The sequence below is a fragment of the Erythrolamprus reginae genome, chromosome 1, assembly GCF_031021105.1.
Source record: "Erythrolamprus reginae isolate rEryReg1 chromosome 1, rEryReg1.hap1, whole genome shotgun sequence".
In the NCBI taxonomy this organism is placed as follows: Eukaryota; Metazoa; Chordata; class Lepidosauria; order Squamata; family Dipsadidae; genus Erythrolamprus; species Erythrolamprus reginae.
In genome coordinates, this window is record NC_091950.1 from 202,687,793 (window position 1) to 202,709,794 (window position 22,002).

General features: G+C 40.9%; 1 protein-coding gene and 1 long non-coding RNA gene across 2 annotated transcripts; both read left to right on the plus strand.

Moving 5' to 3' along the window:
- Nucleotides 1-2,667: 2,667 nt before the first annotated feature.
- LOC139169741 (uncharacterized protein MCAP_0864-like) lies at nt 2,668-16,980 on the plus strand. The gene is made up of 8 exons (XM_070756333.1): nt 2,668-2,706; nt 13,075-13,151; nt 13,909-13,971; nt 14,359-14,385; nt 14,555-14,619; nt 14,806-14,943; nt 15,084-15,224; nt 16,839-16,980. The coding sequence occupies exons 2-8, from the start codon at nt 13,095-13,097 to the stop codon at nt 16,978-16,980; spliced, it is 633 nt and encodes a 210-aa protein (XP_070612434.1). The 5' UTR covers nt 2,668-2,706; nt 13,075-13,094.
- A 3,325-nt stretch (nt 16,981-20,305) lies between these two features.
- Nucleotides 20,306-21,791, plus strand: LOC139160026 (uncharacterized). The gene is made up of 3 exons (XR_011557872.1): nt 20,306-20,325; nt 21,542-21,568; nt 21,738-21,791. It is a non-coding gene; the product is annotated as an uncharacterized lncRNA (long non-coding RNA).
- Nucleotides 21,792-22,002: the final 211 nt, after the last annotated feature.

Below are 22,002 nucleotides of genomic sequence, written 5' to 3' on the forward strand. Positions count from 1 at the left end.
CTCTTTCTCTCTTGTTTTCTTTCTCTCACTCTTTCTCTCTCTTGTTCTCTCTCTTGCTATCTCTTTCTCTCCCCCCTTTCTCTCTCTCTCTCTTTCTCACTTTCTCTCTATCTTGCTCTGTCGCTCTCACTCTCTCTCATTCTCTCTCCGTTCTTCTCACAGCGGAGACCGGCAAAGGTGATTTTCAATGTCAGGCGTGTGGGCGGGCGCGCGCACTCCCCATCCCCCTGCCAATCCGCCCGGAACATTCAAAGTAAGAAAAACCTTCGCCGGCGCACCCGACATTAAAAATCACCTTCGCCGGTCTCTGCAGTGAGAATGCCCGTCCCACCTCTCCTGCAGCCCCCTCGCTGAGAGGGGAAAGAATTCCTATCCATCCATCCATCCATCCATCCATCCATCCATCCTCCTTCCTCTCAATTTGCCTTCTCTCTTTCTCTTTTTCCTCCCCTCTTGAAAATGGGACTCTCTGTCCTCCTTCCTCTCCATTTGCCTTTCTTTCTCTCTTTGGAAAACGGGACTCAACCCTGACTTTCTCGTCGTTTCTTCAATATTTCAATTAGTTTTAATTTTAAACAAGTTTTACAATTTGAATTAAAAAACCTAACGGGGCTAACTTCACTCTGCTCTTGATATTTTACAGGAAAATTACTTCAGAGAAATAAGAGGAGATTGAAAAAATTATAAAACAAAATGAAAGTCTCAGCTCAAAAATTAAAAAATATGCCATCGAGAAAGTAGAGCTCCTCCACGAAAATAATGAATTGAAAGAAGAACTGTATAGGTGAGAAATGTTTATTTTTATTTTATTTATTTTATTAATTGGATTTATATGCCGCCCATCTCCAAGAACTCAGGGTGGCTTACAACATATAAAAACAAATGCAATACAAATACAATAGCAAATACAATTAAATTAAAACTATACAGACAATATAAAAACCCCAATTATGTTAAAAATCAGTCATACCCATTCAAACAACAGCCATACAAACATTTGGTCGGCCAGGGGGACTGAGATCTAACTGCCCCAAGCCTGGTGGCATAAATGAAGTGGGGGGGGGGGCAGAGCGAATCTCCAGGGGGAGCTGATTCAGAAGCCCCCACAGAAAAGGCTCTTCACCTACGCACCACCAAACGATATTGTCTAGTTGATGGGACCTGGAGAAGGCCAACTCTGTGGGACCTCACCAATTGCTGGGATTGATGCGGCAGAAGGTGGTCCCACAAGTACCGCCAAGTATCGATGCCATGTATGGCTTTATAGGTCATTACCAACTCTTTGAATTGTGTCCAGAAACCAATCAGCAACCAATGCAATCCATGTAGTGTTGGAGAAAGAGGGGCATGTCTAGGAATGCCCATGACCGTTTGCACGGCCGCATTTTGCACAATTTTAATTTTCCAACCACTCTTCAAAGGTAGCCCCATGTAGAGAGCATTGCAGTAGTTGAATCTCAAGGTGATAAAGGCATGAGCGACTGTGAGTAGAGACTCACGGTCCAAATAAGGCCACAACTGGTGCACCAGGCAAACGTGCCCCTTGCCACAGCTGAAAGATGGTTTCTTCCCCCCCAGAGTAATGGACCAGCAGATGAAAGTATCCTCTGAAAGCCCTCTGAGTCCATCAGGCGCCTGGGAAGGAATCACCTAATCAGTTCCATCTCCCTGCAGAGGAGGATTGAAGCCTTGAAATCAAGCCGTAGCAGAAAATGACAAATGCAAAATATTTAAGACCCTTAATTTCAGATCATTGCTCAACTCCTCTGTGGGGAATACCATGTCAGGAGCATGCCCCCCTCATGAGTTGCACCCTAAATTACTTCGGTCAGGTCCATGGTTGCCATGGTGGCCATAAACTCCTGCACCAATCCAGAGGATTCTCTGAGCAACAGGTTAATGTCCACCAAGACAATAAGCTTGGGGAACTCCACTGCCAGCCCAGCTACCTCCTCGAGTAGTGCAGGCAGGGCTGTTGACACGCAGCTGGGAGGCAGGTACATGAGCAACAAGCCCACCTGAACCCCTAGGTCCAACTTCACAAAGAGGGCCTCACAACCCGTAATCTCAGAAGCAGCGAGCCTGCGTAGGCTGAAGGTCTTTTTCGCTATAATAGCCACTCATCCCCCCCACCTTCCCTGGGGTCATGGCTGGTGCCACACCTGCAACCCAGCTGGGCACATTTCAGAGAGAGGGACTCCTCCTTCTGGGCCCAGCCAGATCTCAGTCACACATGTCAGGTCAGCCTCCTCATCTAGGAGTAAATCCTGGATGAGGAGAGCTTTATTTACAACCGACCTGGCATTGAGTATCAACTGCCTGAGCCTAGGGTCTGAGATTCGCTTGTTGCCAGTACCCCGGGCTAAGCTCATGGGGCCGGAACAAGGGATCGCTTTCAAGCAGCGAGCTCTTGTTCCCCGAGAGCAGCCTACCCCATGTCTCCCATCATATCTGCCTCTCCCCAGCATAACCGGGATATTCCGGCCCTGTGCCACCCTAGATATGGGCTCCTCCACTCCTCCCACCTCTACATTGCAAGAGGGCTAATATCTCTCTGGTCCTTATATTTTACAGGAAAACGTCAGTAATTGAAAAATTAACAAGAGAAAAAGAAGAAATGAAAATGGAGAAAATCACGTTCCAAAACATTGACTTAATGGATAAAAATGAGCAGCTCTGCCGAGACTATTATGAATTGAAATGGAGGTGAGAAATTTTTAGATAGCCACCATAAACTTCCTGGTCCAGAATTTTGTATTAGGTTCTCCTTAACTTAGAAAATTCAGAAAAATCTCACATTATCCTTATTTTAGAAAAAAAAAGAATTATAGCTCATTATAATTTTACATCTATAAATCTAGTAGATAGCCTCATTCAACTCCCACTGCCCACCTATAGATATATACTTTAGGAATGAGAATTTCCTGACATCAAAGCAGTTACCATTATTTTTAACTAAGAATACTTTGTTGTTGGTCCAGTTCATAGCTTTTCGCACGCACATTCCAAGACACTAGTTCCCGTGTTCCCACAATCAGGAATTCCTTTGACCTGCTTGAGCTCTTTTCCCCATGCAGGTAGGTAGGAAAATTTCAATTGTGGGATGAAATCCTGTCAGCTTTTAAATGGATCCTACTGATCTTTTTAGAAAAACCTTCCAGATGAAATGTTGTTTTGAGGGATGGGATCAGATGCAGTTGTCCTTCTTCCTACATAAGGTAACTGGCATCCTGACAAACACATTCCTTGCTACAGTTAAAGTTAATTTGACTTTCCTTTGAAAAAAAGGGGAAATTTTTCCAGATTTATCCTGATCTGAAAATGCCCAGCATAATCGCCAGCACATTTTTGGGGCCCCGCCCATCTGCTCTGTGCACAGGATTAATTGCCATTGTTTTGGGTAGGACTAACTTTTCCTCCAGGGTCTCTGGTGGAGAAGGGATGTCCCAACTGCGTGAGATCTAGCCCCACCTGGCTGGCTCTTTAAGACCAAGAAAGCAGCCCTCTTGCAGGTCTAAATTGAGGTCCCCAATGAGATGAATTCTGTTTTAGCTCAGGGGTTGGAGAGAATCCGCCCAATGGAACAAGGCAGAAATGGACCTTTTTGGGGCCTTTTGGTAAGAATCTGCCTTCAAACTACTGAGTGCCACAAGATCCATCCAGGATGTGCCTTTGACTAGATTGACACAGCCACCTCACCTTCCAGCTGATAGGCCATCAGAAGTCGGGGCAGAGCCGAACTCAAACTTGGTATCTCTGAATCCCACTCACTTTCACGAGGGATCCCTCAACCTCTCACTCCTGGTTTCCACCAGGGAGCTCCTAGCAGCATTGCCAGCAGTGTCTTTCCTACAGAGAAATCATCCAGGCCACTGATTGTCCATGGGGAAGACCGGGGCACTCCGACACTTGCTTGGCATGCTGGGAAGATATCTTAAAGACAAGATTCCATCCTGAGCTCCCAATTTTTCCCAAAATCACTGGATCAAGTGGAAAAGAAGCCTTAAAGGAGGGCTCTTTAAACTTAGCAACTTTAAGACTTGTGGACTTCAACTCCCAGAGTCAGCTATGCTATGTCAGATATGGTGGCTGGAGAGTTCTGGGAGTTGAAGTCCACAAGTCTTAAAGCTGCCAAGTTTGAAGACCCCTGCCTTAAAGGAAAGAAATTACTGCACTTACAGGAGATTGTGGCTAGGAGGGGAGAAGACTCCCACCCTAGCAAACCTCACCTGGACTGCGGCCCCTTTCTAAAGATCCCGACTCATTCCGAGTGTCCTGTCCCCGCCCCCCATTGTAGCCTGCTAACAGGAGGAATCTCTTTCCTTGGGATGCTGCACAGCAGCCGCCACCTAGTGGTCCCTGCCTGCTACTGCAGCCTATCCTGCAAATCGGAGGGGAGATTAAAGGAAACGTTGCCGCCCACGCTCCCCAGGAATTACTATGGGAAACGTTCTCTTGCGCATGTTCCATTAGTCCTCTGACGCTACCGAGAAGGTTGGCTTCTTCTGGGCGTTCTGCGCATGATATAAGAAGACTTCCCGTTGGCTGGAGCGTGGGTGTGTCTCTGTGAGGAATATGCAATGCAAATTGGCCCGGAGCTCAATCCCTGATGGGAAGCATGGCAGGATGACTTGACCCCTTCCTCTCCCTGCTTTGAACTCCTCGGATGTGTGGAGCGCCCCCTGGACGTTGCGCACAGGAATTGTCATGACTTTCAGCCAGTCCTGGGGTAGAGCGGAATCAAACAGTCTTTCTGGATTTCCTCTTTGTTAATTGGGTGGTGTGGGGGGTGGAGAGTCTGCTGCTGCGTTAGTCCCCACTGAGGTGCGAAAATATGCCCCTCCCCCTGAGGAAGGAGCAGTGAATTTTCCCTTGCTGGCACAGCTGGTAGACTGGTCCTGGGGTGTGTGTGGGCATTGGTGTGGGTTTTATTAGGGATGTCTGGATTCTGTAGTGTAGTACAGGCTAGGGAGGATTGCTACTACCGGCTATTACCGGTGGGGTGTGCACGCAGCTTGGATTATCTCATTGTGCATGTGCATCCCCAGCATGATTTGGCTTCCGCGCATGGGCAGGAAGCAAAAAATGTGCTGAAATCTTGCAAGGGAACACGTGTATGTGTGTTTTTGGTGATTTTTAGATGCAAAAAATCACCAAAATCTTGCACGCATGTGCCTCTCCTCACAAGGTTTTGCTTGTCTGCACGAAGCAAAAAAAAATGCAAACAATTAAAGAAAAAAGATGGTGGTAGCCCATAGGACTGGCACCAGAGTGGTTGCCTGCAGGTTGCACAATTTGGTGGCTGCTATTGATGCGCAGTGGCAACCCATCCCTGAGTACAGGGTCTCCAACCTTGGCAACTTTTAAGACTTGTGGACATCAACTCCTAGAACTTCTCAGTCAATTTCAACTCTGGGAGTTGAAGTCCGCAAGTCTTAAAGTTGCCAAGGTTGGAAACCTCTGGTCTAGTATAGGTGTTGGAGGTTAGGCTAACTCTAATGTTCCCCTCCCCTTCTCTGTCTCTGTCTGTCTCTTTCTTTCTCACTGTCTCTCTCTCACACACACACAAAATGACAAATTGTACAGTAGAATTTTAATAACTAATAAATCTAAATGGCGTGCATTGTTATGTCCTTCTTCCACATCTGTAGGAATCCCAAAGTTTCTCTTCCTAGCTAGTACTTCAGTGGGAAGGAGATAGATGCAGTGAGGGGTTATCAAAATTTTTACTACCACACTGTGGGCTTGGCTTATGCATTTCAACATCTTTCAGTGCAAATTGGGTGTTCTGGGGTGGAGTTCCATTTTCGCTACCCCACTGCATCCCACCCCCCATCCGGGCAGTAGCCCACCCCTGATTATCTACTACATAAAGTGTATGTACACACATGCACACACAGCTCTTCTAAAATTATACATATTCAACCTAATTTATTGTGACAGGAAAAACATACCCAGAGCCCAGAAGGGAAAAAAGAAAAAAAAAATCAAAATTTTGCTACCGGTACTGAGTACCTGACCATACCCGTAGGAGCCCATCACTGGAGATAGGTGAACGTTATTACAGGTAATCCTCAACTTGTTACAGTTTGTTTAGTGATCCTATGGAAAGCTAGCACCCAACCCTGTCTTAGAAGAATGAAATATTTGGAGAAATATTTAAAAGGTAGAATATTATATTTCCCTAACGGAGAAACATGCTCTTGGAAAACAGCCCCCACCTTTCTTAATAGCCCCAGCAGGACTGGACCAGCCTATCTACAAGACAAAAGACCTTCAGCCTCAGTGATGCGATTAGCCCTCACAAAAGATCTAACCAAGGGCAAAATCATTCAGCCGTAATAGGACAAGCCCTTTCATTTCATTAGCAAGCTTCAACCAAGCCTGAGACTCAGATAACTTACAAAGTTAACTGCTGCATAACCTGGGAGTCTGACAAGCCAACAGAATACATTTCTTGCACAGGAACAGGAAGCTTAAGGGCCAGGCCCAAGAGAGGGTATAAATACCTCAATCTCTCTCCTCCATATGTTGCCCAGGACCTCAAACCCATGTGGTCCTGTTCACCAATAAACCATCTTTCCAATCAGCCTCCATGTTTCCAGTGTCTTTCTCCCCACTTGGAACTGAACCATCTGGATACAGTATTTTGCAGGGGGGGAAACACGCTGGGACATGCACACCGCATGCAAGAGAACCAAAGCTGCGTGTGCAGCACTCCGGTAGCTTTAATAATCGCAATCTGGCCCTGATTATGTCCACATGCCCATCACATCCCACACTGACTTCATGTTGGGGAAGTAGGGCAGGCCATGGCTACCTGCTTATTCGAATGTAACCACATTTTGTGGGTGGGGACACGAGGTTGACATTTGAAAAACAGTCTGGTTGCAAAATATCCATTTCTGACACAGAATTCAGTGTCATGTTCCGTCAGCTGCAGCAAAACATTCTTGTTTAAGGGATACATTCTCATGACATCACCTCCATCTCATTTCACTCTTTTTCTAGAAACTAAACAGACGATTTTAGTCGCTTTTTACCAAGTTGGCAGGCACTGTTACCTATAAGCTGTGCGGGTGCGCGCCCGCGCAGCCATTAAAAACCCTCTGTGCAGAAACGTTTGAAGTGGCGCAAAGCCACGCAGTCCCAGATCACTCACTTCTCCAGCCAGCAAAGCCGGCTGCCCAGGAAAGCGGACACTTTTTAAACGTGTGGTGGCACGTAGAACCATATCAGAGGGTACACAAGACATTGCCCTATGTCAGCTCCAGTGCGTGTGTGTGCGTTGGCCATCTGAAGCTAGGCTAGGGCTAGGGCTAGGGCTGGGCAGGAGCTCTAGGGCTGGGGCTGGGGCTAGTTTCCTGTTCTGTCCTGAGGGACTGATGTCATGTTACCTCATTACAGTTTCATATTGGTCATTTACTTTCATATTCAAAATCCATTCACACTACAAGAAGTCTTCACTTTTGTTCTTCATGTTTTACTATAGTTTTTTGATGTACCCAATTCTCAATGACTTCAACTTACTTCTATGTCTCTGACTGGCCTACTTACTTATTTATTTTTGCCCTTCTCTGCAGACTCAGGGTGGCTCACAACAAAATAGGTACAAAAATACAATGCATAAGAAATCTAAATTTAAAAATCAGATCTAAACCCCCAATACATTAAAACAAGAATCCACACTCATCCCATGTAGATTCCAATCCGTTGGCCGGAGCAAGGCATCACACTCAAAGGTGAGGTTTTAAAGCCTTGCGGAAGGCCAGGAGGGTGGGGGCAGTACGAATTCCTGGAAGGAGTTGATTCCAGAGAGCCAGGGATGCCAGAGAAGGCTCGTCTAATAGGCCCTGCCAGGCGGCATTGCCTAGCTGACGGGACATGGAGAAAGCAAACTCTGTGAGACCTAACCAGCCCCAACTCTCACTTCAACTTGGACGAAAGCATATTATTATGTCTTCTGCCGGGCTTCTCGTTGCGAACCCCCAATTAAGTCCAAAAAGAGAAATTCAAACACAGATGTTTGTAAAGGAACTATTATTATAATATTATATTATTATTATAATTATGCATACTTATTTTCTCCTCAGCCAACAACATGGCATGATTTGCATTCAAAAATACACATCCATTCATGTTGCCAATCAAACACGACATTATTCCCTCAATGTTGAAAAATTTGCTATGGAAGAAGGTTTAAATTATACATGAAAATTGATATGGAGGAGATTTTGTGAAAATTGAAACATTATGATCTAATTAATTTGATGTGATTAAGAATAGTAACAGGCTAAAATGTATATTGGCTAACAGTTTTCTTTCTTTCTTATCATATAAGTAATTGGAATAATTATTTTTTGTTCAGCTGTCAAATGGTAAGGAGGTGGCATTGGTTAATCTATGTATACCGAAATTGCAAAAATGATATACTACAATGTAACTTAAAATTAATGGTATCTTTTTTTCTATACACATGATTAGAGAAGGAAAATTTAAATTTAAAAATTACACCCCCCCAAAAGAAAAATTTACTAGCCTTTCCATTTATTATCGCGCTTATTTCCATCCTATACTGTTCTCATCGCACTCAGTAGCCAAACCTTTCCCTCTAAATGCAGTCCTCATTTAATGACCATTTATTTATTAACAGTTTAGGGTTATAATGAATAAGAGGATTTATGACTGGTCCTCAAGGTAGCAGTCATTGCAGTGTTCTTGCAATGAAATTACAATTGGGTGCTTGGCGCACAATTATGAGAGTTACAGCATCCTGCAATCCCGGGGGCGGGTTCTGAGTTTTTTTGATGCTAGTTCACTCCTTGCTGTGCGGGCGCTTCACACACGCATGCACAGTGCTAAAAAAACCAGCTTACGCGCATGCACAGAAGCAAAAAATAAGATGACAGAACCTGTGGCACCGAGAACTGGAGAAAAGGAGAGGAGAAGAGGAGGAAAGTAGGGAGAGGAGGAAATGAAAGAGGAAAGAAGGAAGGATAATTTTAATTGTAAACGGGGGATAAAATTAATTTTAAAAATTAATTGAGCTGGTATTTTAGAAATAGGCTAAATTCGGATCCCCCATCAGAATCAAAACTGCTGAAACCATTTCAGAGGTGGGACTCTCAGCCAAAAAGCAGATGAGGTTATCATGTATATGAGGAGCCATGGCGATTCTAGGACAAAGGTTTGCCTTAATAGGATAAGTCATGAAACACTCATTGTGATAATTGACTGCTACATACATATATATATCCAAGATCCCAATCCTTGTGCTGAGGGTGTTTAGTTGAGGAGTGGAGGAGTGGAGGCGTTGAGTAGTTGAGGAGTTGAGTTGAGTTGAGTTGAGTTGAGTGGAGGAGAGGAGTGGAGGAGTGGAGGAGTGGAGGAGTGGAGGAGTGGAGGAGTGGAGGAGTGGAGGAGTGGAGGAGTGGAGGAGTGGAGGAGTGGAGGAGTGGAGGAGTGGAGGAGTGGAGGAGTGGAGGAGTGGAGGAGTGGAGGAGTGGAGGAGTGGAGGAGTGGAGGAGTGGAGGAGTGGAGGGATGGAGGAGCGGAGGAGCGTAGGAGCGGAGGGGCGGAGGGGCGGAGGGGCGGAGGGGCGGAGGGGCGGAGGGGTGGAGGGGCGGAGGAGCGGAGGGGCGGAGGGGCGGAGGAGCGGAGGGGCGGAGGGGCGGAGGGGTGGACGGGTGGACGGGTGGACGGGTGGACGGGTGGAGGGGTGGAGGGGTGGACGTGCTGAGGATCTGAAGTGTGGAATTGCTGAAGTGCTAAGGCATGAAAGACCTGAGGATCCTGGTAAGGACACAGTTTTGGAAGAATGACCCAGTGGGTCCCACTTTTAGAGAAAGCACTGAGATGTCATTTCCCATCTTGCACCAAGCCTTGATGACACGTTTGCATTCAGCATTTAGTTTGTACATCGAAACTGAGAGGCAGACTTCTTGGTGAATGTGTATAAAATTCTGTTGCTAATCCTGTTGCCAATCCCCATTTTAAAGGCAGATAAATTATAGACTAAATATAGAATACCAAAAAGACATCTGCTATTTGTTGACCTGCATTCTGATCAAACTTTGGAGAGAAAAAGCTGCATATATAAATAGTTGAGCTTGTGATTCATATGAAGCTCTCATCACTATTGCAAATTTTGTTAAGGCAATTGTGATGTCACGCAACCTCACAAAAAGGGTACTGTGAGAAAGCAGCTTGTTGGCCTACTTTGGCAGATTGGCATTTGGGAACAAAGTGAGAACTTTTCCCACACACTAAATCAAAAACATTACCTCTAGAAATTGTTTTGAATATTTCGTGTCTGTTCTGCTATGAAAGAGAAAAATATTCTTTGAATTGAAAGGCTCTTCATGGGGAACATTCACAGCCAAGTACTATGATAGATCCATGATAGTTCAGCAGGTCCATGGTTACATCCCCTACACAGAAGGATTCACATTTTTTAAACCATGTTACTGTTGATGTTTCCTTTTACAATCTGTTAATGTTTTATTTCACTTAGTTACCAAGTATTGCCTTTAGGTAAGGCAAGCCACATATAAATAGAAAATGTGTTTCAGCAGACACTGAAGTCTGCAGGAGATACGCAGATAGGCCGATGGGAGATGGTCTTTTCCTGCATCATCTCCAGAGTTTACAAGGCAGTCTTGAGGCAGCTGCATTTGGCTACAGCTCTGTCTTTATAAAATCCATAGAACACTTATTTTAGTATGGTCTTTAGGGGCCCATGTTGTTATGGTTTAGATTTTAATTTACCAGTCACATTTTTCATTATTGTGTCTATTCGTCTAGATCTTTTAGGACAGAAATATTATTTATTTGCTTATCTTTTTATGTTACTTATGTTCAACACTTGTCCTAAAGGAAAGGTAGCCAGATTTTAACATTGGTAAAGCAGGACACCATTGACCGGGGGTGTTTCTTGATTAAAAATTTGGTCTATATGGAGCAACAAAAAGTTTCATAGAACACGAAAATAGTATTGCAATATATATATTTTAATTTTAAGTACAATTTACAAATATAATACATTAAAAAGTTATGCATAGTATTATTTTATTCTTTGCCATATTTAATGCCATATAATGCTCGCTACTATTTCAGCCATTATTTTCTTCTTTATTTTCCTGTATGTTCTGGAACCTCAGAAAGAAAGCAGGTTTTTCAAGTTCCGTGCTAAGTAAAACTTCTTCCATATTTTTAATAGTTGTCATCCTGTTAGTTTCTGTTTCTTGCATTTTTGCCTCCATCTTTTCACTCTTCTCTTCTATTTCTTTTATTTTTGGCTCATTCTTTGATAATGTTTATTGAATAGACTCTATTTTCCCATCCATTTTGACTACTCTATCCTCTACTCTTTTAATATTACCCCTCATATCTTCCATGTTTTCTGTCATCTTTTCATAATTTTGATTGATTGATTGCTGCATCCTTACCATGGATTGGAATGTAGTCGCTGAAGACATCAACATTTTACTACATTCCAATACAAAACTGGCAAAAAGCCAGTTTTAAATTAAATATTTTAAATATTTCCAGAATATAACTCCAATTAACCATATACTTCTATTATATTTATTTAAACTATTTAAAAAAAGAGTTGCTATGTGTCAGGTTTGTCTATTAATATCTCTGCCTCTCAAATATTGAATAGTTAATGTAATTAAAAATTAAAGATCTAATAATTAATAATAATAAGAAGCAAGCAATCTATCACTATAGTAGGTAATAAAGTAAATCAATCAATGACAGTTCATTTACAAAGCAATGTTAAATAAAGTAGCCAATAAATAGTTAAGTAATTTTGATTAATCAGGTTTGATCAGTATTAATATTAATTCTATATTTAATATGGAATCAATTGTAAATGAATTTCAGAAGAGGAAAGAGAGAAATAGGAATTAGGATATACCTAGACAGTTTTACATTGATTATTAAATAAGATCAGTTTTGAACTCTTAATGTTATTAAGTTAGTTAAGAACCCAATTGTCTTCTAATTAATGTATCAGTCTGACCCAATCCTAAATTAATTCAACAATGTTCCTTATTGATCGTCAAGTTGCTTATAGTTCTAATCCGTTTATATCCAAATTAATAAACCCACTGAGCAGGTGATACTCCCTTTATTTTCAGCATGGGGCTTCCAGTTTGCCTAGTCACCTCTAAGTCTTCTGTTCTTTCAACTTGCACAAAACTTCATATACATTCAAAAACACCACCTTGCCCTTTGCTATTCAAACAGCTCGTCCGGAATGATTCCCAAGTAGGTCTAAATCTGGTATTAGGAGGAGGGAGTCTGTGGCTGGTCTCCTATCTCCGAGCTCTGATTTCCGATCTCCAATCACCCGTCCGCCACTTCAACTCTTTCTCCTCACCCATCTTTCAAGTCCTCACTGTTCCTGATGAAATGCAATGACTGCTGCGTTGCCCCTTGGAACTCCCGATCAAATCAAATACAATCAAATCAATCCAACCAGACAGCATCAAGGGCTCCTCTCTCCAAGTCATTCTACTATTATCACCTCTCACTCCGAACCTTCCCACAAATCTGCAATCCCCATCCGTTTTAGTCCCTTATTTGGCTTATTTTGGCTGTTATTTCTTGCTTCCCTTTTAAGTGTCAGGTAGCTGCATCAGCTGTGGTCCTGAGGGTATTTCTCACTCTCTGGGGGATCACCTTAATGCCACAGGAAGTTCCTCTTTAAGTTGTGGAGGCTCTCCAAGCTGCAACCAAAAAAGCTCAAAAGCAGAGAACAGACCTGGAGTTCACTGGAGGCTGCCCTGCCATGATGCGATGTCAAGTTGGAAGTAAAAAAATAATAATCAGGACTTTTTAAAAATGCTGCGGGATGTGGGACAAATTGTTAAAAATTGGGACTGTCCTGCCCAAAAGTGGGACATCTGGTCACCTTACCTAAAGGATCAGAGTAGAGGAATTAGAGGGCAAATATAATTTTAAAATTATGTGCTATTCTGGACACTGTCTCAAGTTTAGATTCCAATTTTGGAAATAAAAATGTCAAGGCTGTTCTGCATTCTCACCTATTACTTTGTCTTCTAGTCTCCATTACTGATTTTGCGATGGAAAACAATTTGTTGACAAAATTAAGAGAAAAGATGAAACGTCTCGAAAGGGAGGTAAGAGAAAACATTTGTTCATACGCTGTCACAGTAAATGTGTGATGAAACATATAGAAATTTTAGGCAGGTAGCTAGGTAGCTAGGTAGGGATAGATAGATAGTATATATATAGAGAGAGAGACAGACAGACAGTCAATCAGACAGACATATAGATAGAAAGAACAGTAGGTAGTTGGAGAAACACAGATAGACAGACAGATAGAATATGAATTGTGATTTCTGTTTATCCTCAGTTGACCATTTAGGTTTTTGTTTTGACCTTTGAAATACATAGTTAGCTTGCATTAGCAACCCAAGAAAGCCAGTTTGGTATCGTGGTTAAGGCATCACCCTGCGCACCCAGAGACCGACATTCCTTGCCCCACTTTAGGCACAAAGCCAAGTGGGTGACCCTGACCCAGTCACCTTTTCTTTCCCTAGAAAGGAGGCAACACCAAACCACATCTGAAAAATCTTGTTAGGAAAACAGCAGGAACTCATCCAACCGAGAAGAGACTGGACTTTCCTTTTTCTTTGCTTGGGGTTTTTTTGAAAATTTTTAGACCGTAATCCAAGAAGTTTCTTCAGTTTTGGAAGAATAGTAAAATGTTATTTTTTTCAGTAGTGTGAATTTCCAGGCATGTGTCAAAGATTAGATGGCAGAGATATAGTTGGTACCCCAGATTTTAAGAGGAAACAATGTTTAATATCATTTAGAATTGTTGATAGAAAAATTAGTGTCTCTAATCACTGTCAATTTGCTTTTTAAAAATAGGATATTTTGTCTCCGGATGAAGAAAGTTCGAGACTTCCTCTTCTAGCACAAAGACATGCTGAGGTATATAATGTATACTTGCAGCTCACCTTAGAATATAATTATGAGAAAAATGAAAATAAATGATTTTTTCACAATTGGTAATGGTTAATAATGCATGTGCAGCATATTTTATGTAGTATATATGTTCGCTTTATATTTCTATTGCATATATGAAATCCATACACACATCTATACAGACTAGTTTATTTGTAATTTCTGTAAAAGAATGGCAATTATCAGAGCTCATGCTAATTCTTGGTCGGTTCCTTCGTTGCTACATTAGCTAGCTTCTTTGGCCACATACAATACCAATAGCAGTGAAATAAAATTTAGATGATTCATAATTGTTTTGAACCACTGTGTTTTACATTTCCTAAAGAAATTAACTAAGACTACTTTTTTTTCTAGCCCAGCATAAAGTTGCGTTCCCATCAGGTAAGCAATCTAGTACATAAGGAACCTGTTGAGTGTGCATGACCGAGACATAGTTCATATCATAAAAAGAGGGGGGAAAGCCCAGTGTGACTGATTGGGTAGTGAGGGGTAGCAAGTGGGCTGCTACGGAAATATATTCCTGACTTATGATCTATTTTGGCTTCTCTAGATTGTTCAGACAAAAGCGCAAAGATCTGATGCTGATTTGAACAGAGTGAAGGAGCAGAATTATATGTAAGTCTTCACATAGTTCATCAAATCTTTGCACAATCCTCTTAAGTTCACCCTGTCTGTATGACATTCATAATTTCATAAGGTATTTTTAATGTGTATTTAATAAAAAATGAATAAAAAGGTTGATAATTCAAGTAAAAAAAAAAACCTGGGGGCTAATTTCTCTCTGGTCTTCATTATTTGCAGCATGACAATGAAAATTTCTAAACTGCTGACTGAAAAAAATGAATTAGAAATAAAAAATAATGAACTTTTTGAGGAAAATAAGAAACTTTGCAAAGAAAAAAATGAAATTTCGGAAGACTTTGAAGAAAAGTTGAGGAGGTGAGAAAATTTTAGATAGCAACCCTGACTTTCTCATCGTTTCTTCAATATTTCAATTAGTTTTAATTTTAAACAAGTTTTACAATTTGAGTAAAAAAACCTAAGGGGGCTAACTTCACTCTGCTCTTGATATTTTACAGGAAAATTACTTCGGAGAAAGAAGACGAGATTCAAAAAATTATAAAAGAAAATGAAACTCTCAGCACAAAAATTAAAAAAGATGCCATGGAGAAATTAGAGCTCCTCCACAAAATTAATGAGTTGAAAGAAGAACTGCATAGGTGAGAAATGTTTATTTTTATTTTATTTATTTTATTTATTGGATTTATATGCCGTCCCTCTCTAAGGACTCGGGGTGGCTTACAACATATAAAAACATATACAATAGAAATACAATAGCAAATCCAATTAAATTAAAACTATAGAGACAATCTAAAAACCCCAATTATATTAAAAATCAGTCATACCCATTCAAACAACAGCCATACAAACATTTCGTCGGCCAGGGGGACTGAGATCTAACTGCCCCAAGCCTGGTGGCATAAATGAAGTGGGGGGGGGGCAGAGCGAATCTCCAGGAGGAGCTGATTCAGAAGCCCCCACAGAAAAAGCTCTTCACCTACGCACCACCAAATGACATTGTCTAGTTGATGAGACCTGGAGAAGGCCAACTCTGTGGGACCTCACCAATTGCTGGGATTGATGCGGCAGAAGGCGGTCCCACAAGTACCGCCAAGTACCGATGCCATGTATGGCTTTATAGGTCATTACCAACACTTTGAATTGTGTCCAGAAACCAATCAGCAATCAATGCAATCCACGTAGTGTTGGAGACAGAGGGGCATGTCTAGGAATGCCCATGACCATTTGCACGGCCACATTTTGCACAATTTTAATTTTCCAAACACTCTTCAAAGGTAGCCCCATGTAGAGAGCATTGCAGTAGTTGAATCTCAAGGTGATAAAGGCATGAGCGACTGTGAGTAGAGACTCCCGGTCCAAATAAGGAGGATTGAAGCCTTGAAATCAAGCCGTAGCAGAAAATGATCTGACCATGACAAAGGCAACATATTTAAGACCCTTAATTTCAGATCATTGCTCAACTGCTCTGTGGGGAATACCATGTCAGGAGCATGCCCCCCTCATGAGTTGCACCCTAAATTACTTCAGTCAGGTCCAACTCCTACACCAATCCAGAGGATTCTCCGAGCAACAGGTTAATGTCCACCAAGACAATAAGCTTGGGGAACTCCACTGCCAGCCCAGCTACCTCCTTGAGTAGCGCAGGCAGGGCTGTTGACATGCAGCTGGGAGGCAGGTACATGAGCAACAAGCCCAACTGAACCCCTAGGTCCAACTTCACAAAGAGGGACTCACAATCCGTAATCTCAGGAGCAGCGAGCCTGTGTAGGCTGAAGGTCTTTTTCACTATAATAGCCACTCATCCCCCCACCTTCCCTGGGGTCGTGGCTGGTGCCACACCTGCAACCCAGCTGGGCACATTTCAGAGAGAGGGACTCCTCCTTCTGGGCCCAGCCAGATCTCAGTAACACATGTCAGGTCAGCCTCCTCATCTAGGAGTAAATCCTGGATGAGGGGAGCTTTATTTACAACTGACCTGGCATTGAATATCAACAGCCTGAGCCTAAGGTCCGAGATTCGCTTGTCGCCAGTACCCCGAGCTAAGCTCATGGGGCCAGAACAAGGGATTGCTTTCAAGCAGTGAGCTCTTGTTCCCCGAGAGCCGCCTACCCCATGTCTCCCAACATATCTGCCTTTCCCCAGCAAAACCGGGATATTCCGGCCCTGTGCCACCCTAGATATGGGCTCCTCCACTCCTCCCGCCTCTATATTGCAAGAGGACTAATATCTCTCTGGTCCTTATTATGTTACAGGAAAACGCTAGTATTGGAAAATTTTACAATAGAAAAAGAACAAATGAAAAGGAAAATCGAGAAACTCAAGCGTGTATGTGCTGAAGTGCTAAGGCGTGAAAGACCTGAGGATCCTGGTAAGGACACAGTTTTGGAAGAATGACCCAGTGGGTCCCACTTTTAGAGAAAGCACTGAGATGTCATTTCCCATCTTGCACCAAGCCTTAATGACACGTTTGCATTCAGTATTTAGTTTTTACATCGAAACTGAGAGGCAGACTTCTTGGTAAATGTCTATAAAATTCTGTTGCTAATCCTGTTGCCAATCCCCATTTTAAAGGCAGATAAATTATAGACTAAATATAGAATACCAAAAAGACATCTGCTATTTGTTGACCTGCATTCTGATCAAACTTTGGAGAAAAAAACCCTGCATATATAAATAGTTGAGCTTGTGATTCATATGAAGCTCTCATCACTATTGCAAATTTTGTTAAAGCAGTTGTGATCTCATGCAACCGCACAAAAAGGGTACTGTGAGAAAGCAGCTTGTTTGGCAGATTGGCATTTGGGAACAAAGTGAGAACTTTTCCCACACACTAAATCAAAAACATTACCTCTAGAAATTGTTTTGAATATTTCGTGTCTGTTCTGCTATGAAAGAGAAAAATATTCTTTGAATTGAAAGGCTCTTCATGGGGAACATTCACAGCCAAGTACTATGATAGATCCATGATAGTTCAGCAGGTCCATGGTTACATCCCCTACACAGAAGGATTCACATTTTTTAAACCATGTTACTGTTGATGTTTCCTTTTACAATCTGTTAATGTTTTATTTCACTTAGTTACCAAGTATTGCCTTTAGGTAAGGCAAGCCACATATAAATAGAAAATGTGTTTCAGCAGACACTGAAGTCTGCAGGAGATACGCAGATAGGCCGATGGGAGATGGTCTTTTCCTGCATCATCTCCAGAGTTTACAAGGCAGTCTTGAGGCAGCTGCATTTGGCTACAGCTCTGTCTTTATAAAATCCATAGAACACTTATTTTAGTATGGTCTTTAGGGGCCCATGTTGTTATGGTTTAGATTTTAATTTACCAGTCACATTTTTCATTATTGTGTCTATTCGTCTAGATCTTTTAGGACAGAAATATTATTTATTTGCTTATCTTTTTATGTTACTTGTGTTCAACACTTGTCCTAAAGGAAAGGTAGCCAGATTTTAACATTGGTAAAGCAGGACACCATTGACCGGGGGTGTTTCTTGATTAAAAATTTGGTCTATATGGAGCAACAAAAAGTTTCATAGAACACGAAAATAGTATTGCAATATATATATTTTAATTTTAAGTACAATTTACAAATATAATACATTAAAAAGTTATGCATAGTATTATTTTATTCTTTGCCATATTTAATGCCATATAATGCTCGCTACTATTTCAGCCATTATTTTCTTCTTTATTTTCCTGTATGTTCTGGAACCTCAGAAAGAAAGCAGGTTTTTCAAGTTCCGTGCTAAGTAAAACTTCTTCCATATTTTTAATAGTTGTCATCCTGTTAGTTTCTGTTTCTTGCATTTTTGCCTCCATCTTTTCACTCTTCTCTTCTATTTCTTTTATTTTTGGCTCATTCTTTGATAATGTTTATTGAATAGACTCTATTTTCCCATCCATTTTGACTACTATATCCTCTACTCTTTTAATATTACCCCTCATATCTTACATGTTTCTGTCATCTTTTCATAATTTTGATTGATTGATTGCTGCATCCTTACCATGGATTGGAATGTAGTCGCTGAAGACATCGACATTTTACTACATTCCAATACAAAACTGGCAAAAAGCCAGTTTTAAATTAAATATTTTAAATATTTCCAGAATATAACTCCAATTAACCATATACTTCTATTATATTTATTTAAACTATTTCAAAAAAGAGTTGCTATGTGTCAGGTTTGTCTATTAATATCTCTGCCCCTCAAATATTGAATAGTTAATGTAATTAAAAATTAAAGATCTAATAATTAATAATAATAATAACAAGCAAGCAATCTATCACTACAGTAGGTAATAAAGCAAATCAATCAATAACAGTTCATTTACAAACCAATGTTAAATAAAGTAGCCAATAAATAGTTAAGTAATTTTGATTAATCAGGTTTGATCAGTATTAATATTAATTCTATATTTAATATGGAATCAATTGTAAATGAATATCAGAAGAGGAAAGAGAGAAATAGGAATTAGGATATACCTAGACAGTTTTACATTGATTATTAAATAAGATCAGTTTTGAACTCTTAATGTTATTAAGTTAGTTAAGAACCCAATTGTCTTCTAATTAATGTATCAGTCTGACCCAATCCTAAATTAATTCAACAATGTTCCTTATTGGTCATCAAGTTGCTTATAGTTCTAATCCGTTTATATCCAAATTAATAAACCCGCTGAGCTGGTGATACTCCCTTTATTTTCAGCGTGGGGCTTCCGGTTTGCCTAGTCACCTCTAAGTCTTCTGTTCTTTCAACTTGCACAAAACTTCATATACTGTACATGCAAAAACACCACCTTGCCCTTTGCTATTCAAACAGCTTGTCCGGAATGATTCCCAAGTAGGTCTAAATCTGGTATTAGGAGGAGGGAGTCTGTGGCTGGTCTCCTATCTCCGAGCTCTGATTTCCGATCTCCAATCACCCGTCCGCCACTTCAACTCTTTCTCCTCACCCATCTTCCAAGTCCTCACTGTTCCTGATGAAATGCAATGACTGCTGCGTTGCCCCTTGGAACTCCCGATCAAATCAAATACTGTACAATCAAATCAATCCAACCAGACAGCATCAAGGGCTCCTCTCTCCAAGTCATTCTACTATTACCACCTCTCACTCCGAACCTTTCCACAAATCCGCAATCCCCATCCGTTTTAGTCCCTTATTTGGCTTATTTTGGCTGTTATTTCCTGCTTCCCTTTTAAGTGTCAGGCAGCTGCATCAGCTGTGGTCCTGAGGCTATTTCTCGCTCTCTGGGGGATCACCTTAACGCCACAGATACACAGGAAGTTCTTCTTTAAGTTGTGGAGGCTCTCCAAGCTGCAACCAAAAAAGCTCAAAAGCAGAGAACAGCCCTGGAGTTCACTGGAGGCTGCCCTGCCATGATGCAATGTCAAGTTGGAAGTAAAAAAAATAATAATCAGGACTTTTTAAAAATGCTGCAGGATGTGGGACAAATTGTTAAAAATTGGGACTGTCCTGCCCAAAAGTGGGACATCTGGTCACCTTACCTAAAGGATCAGAGTAGAGGAATTAGAGGGCAAATATAATTTTAAAATTATGTGCTATTCTGGACACTGTCTCTCAAGTTTAGATTCCAATTATGGAAATAAAAATGTCAAGGCTGTTCTGCATTCTCACCTACTACTTTGTCTTCTAGTTTCCATTACTGATTTTGTGATGGAAAACAATTTGTTGACAAAATCAAGAGAAAAGATGAAACATCTCCAAAAGGAGGTAAGAGAAAACATTTGTTCATACGCTGTCACAGTAAATGCGTGATGGAACATATAGAAATTTTAGGCAGGTAGTTAGGTAGCTAGGTAGGGGATAGATAGGATAGATAGATAGCCAGGATAGATAGATAGATAGATAGATAGATAGATAGATAGATAGATAGATAAATAGATAGATAGATAGATAGATAGATAGATAGATAGATAGATAGATAGATAGATAGATAGATAGATAGATACAGACAGTCAATCAGACAGACATATAGATAGAAAGAACAGTAGGTAGTTGGAGAAACACAGATAGACAGACATACAGAATATGAATTGTGATTTCTGTTTATCCTCAGTTGACCGTTTAGGTTTTTGTTTTGACCTTTGAAATACATAGTTAGCTTGCATTAGCAACCCAAGAAAGCCAGTTTGGTATCGTGGTTAAGGCATCACCCTGCGCACGCAGAGACCGACATTCCTTGCCCCACTTTAGGCACAAAGCCAAGTGGGTGACCCTGACCCAGTCACCTTTTCTTCCCCTAGAAAGGAGGCAACACCAAACCACTTCTGAAAAATCTTGTTAGGAAAACAGCAGGAACTCATCCAACCGAGAAGAAACTGGACTTTCCTTTTTCTTTGCTTGGTTTTTTTTTGAAAATTTTTAGACCGTAATCCAAGAAGTTTCTTCAGTTTTGGAAGAATAGTAAAATGTTATTTTTTTTTCAGTAGTGTGAATTTCCAGGCATGTGTCAAAGATTAGATGGCAGAGATATAGTTGGTACCCCAGATTTGAAGAGGAAACAATGTTTAACATCAACCCAAGTCATTTAGAATTGTTGATAGAAAAAATAGTGTCTCTAATCACCTTAGAATATAATTATGAGAAAAATGAAAATAAATGATTTTTTCACAATTGGTAATGGTTAATAATGCATGTGCAGCATATTTTATGTAGTATATATGTTCGCTTTATATTTCTATTGCATATATGAAATCCATACACACATCTATACAGACTAGTTTATTTGTAATTTCTGTGAAAGAATGGCAATTATCAGAGCTGATGCTAATTCTTGGTCGGTTCCTTCTTTGCTACATTAGCTAGTTTCCTTGGCCACATACAATACCAATAGCAGTGAAATAAAATTTAGATGATTCATAATTGTTTTGAACCACTGTGTTTTACATTTCCTAAAGAAATTAACTAAGACTATTTTTTTTTCTAGCCCAGCATAAAGTTGCGTTCCCATCAGGTAAGCAATCTAGTACATAAGGAACCTGTTGAGTGTGCATGACTGAGACATAGTTCATATCATAAAAAGAGGGGGGAAAGCCCAGTGTGACTAATTGGGTAGTGAGGGGTAGCAAGTGGGCTGCTACGGAAATATATTCCTGACTTATGATCTATTTTGGCTTCTCTAGATTGTTCAGACAAAAGAACTTCTTAAGGAAAATAAGAAACTTTGCCAAGAAAAAAATGAAATTTGTGAAGACTTTGAAGAAAAGTTGAGGAGGTGAGAAAATTTTGGATAGCAACCCTGACTTTCTCATCGTTTCTTCAATATTTCAATTAGTTTTAATTTTAAACAAGTTTTACAATTTGAGTAAAAAAACCTAAGGGGGCTAACTTCACTCTGCTCTTGATATTTTACAGGAAAGAAGACGAGATTCAAAAAATAATAAAAGA

Bases quoted from the DNA above. Each gene is read 5' to 3' on its own strand.
- LOC139169741 (XM_070756333.1), top strand. From the start codon at position 13,095: ATGGAAAACAATTTGTTGACAAAATTAAGAGAAAAGATGAAACGTCTC. The intron at 14,620-14,805 runs GTAAGTCTTCAC...CATTATTTGCAG, and splicing joins GTGAAGGAGCAGAATTATAT to CATGACAATGAAAATTTCTA. The intron at 15,225-16,838 runs GTGAGAAATGTT...ATTATGTTACAG, and splicing joins TTGAAAGAAGAACTGCATAG to GAAAACGCTAGTATTGGAAA.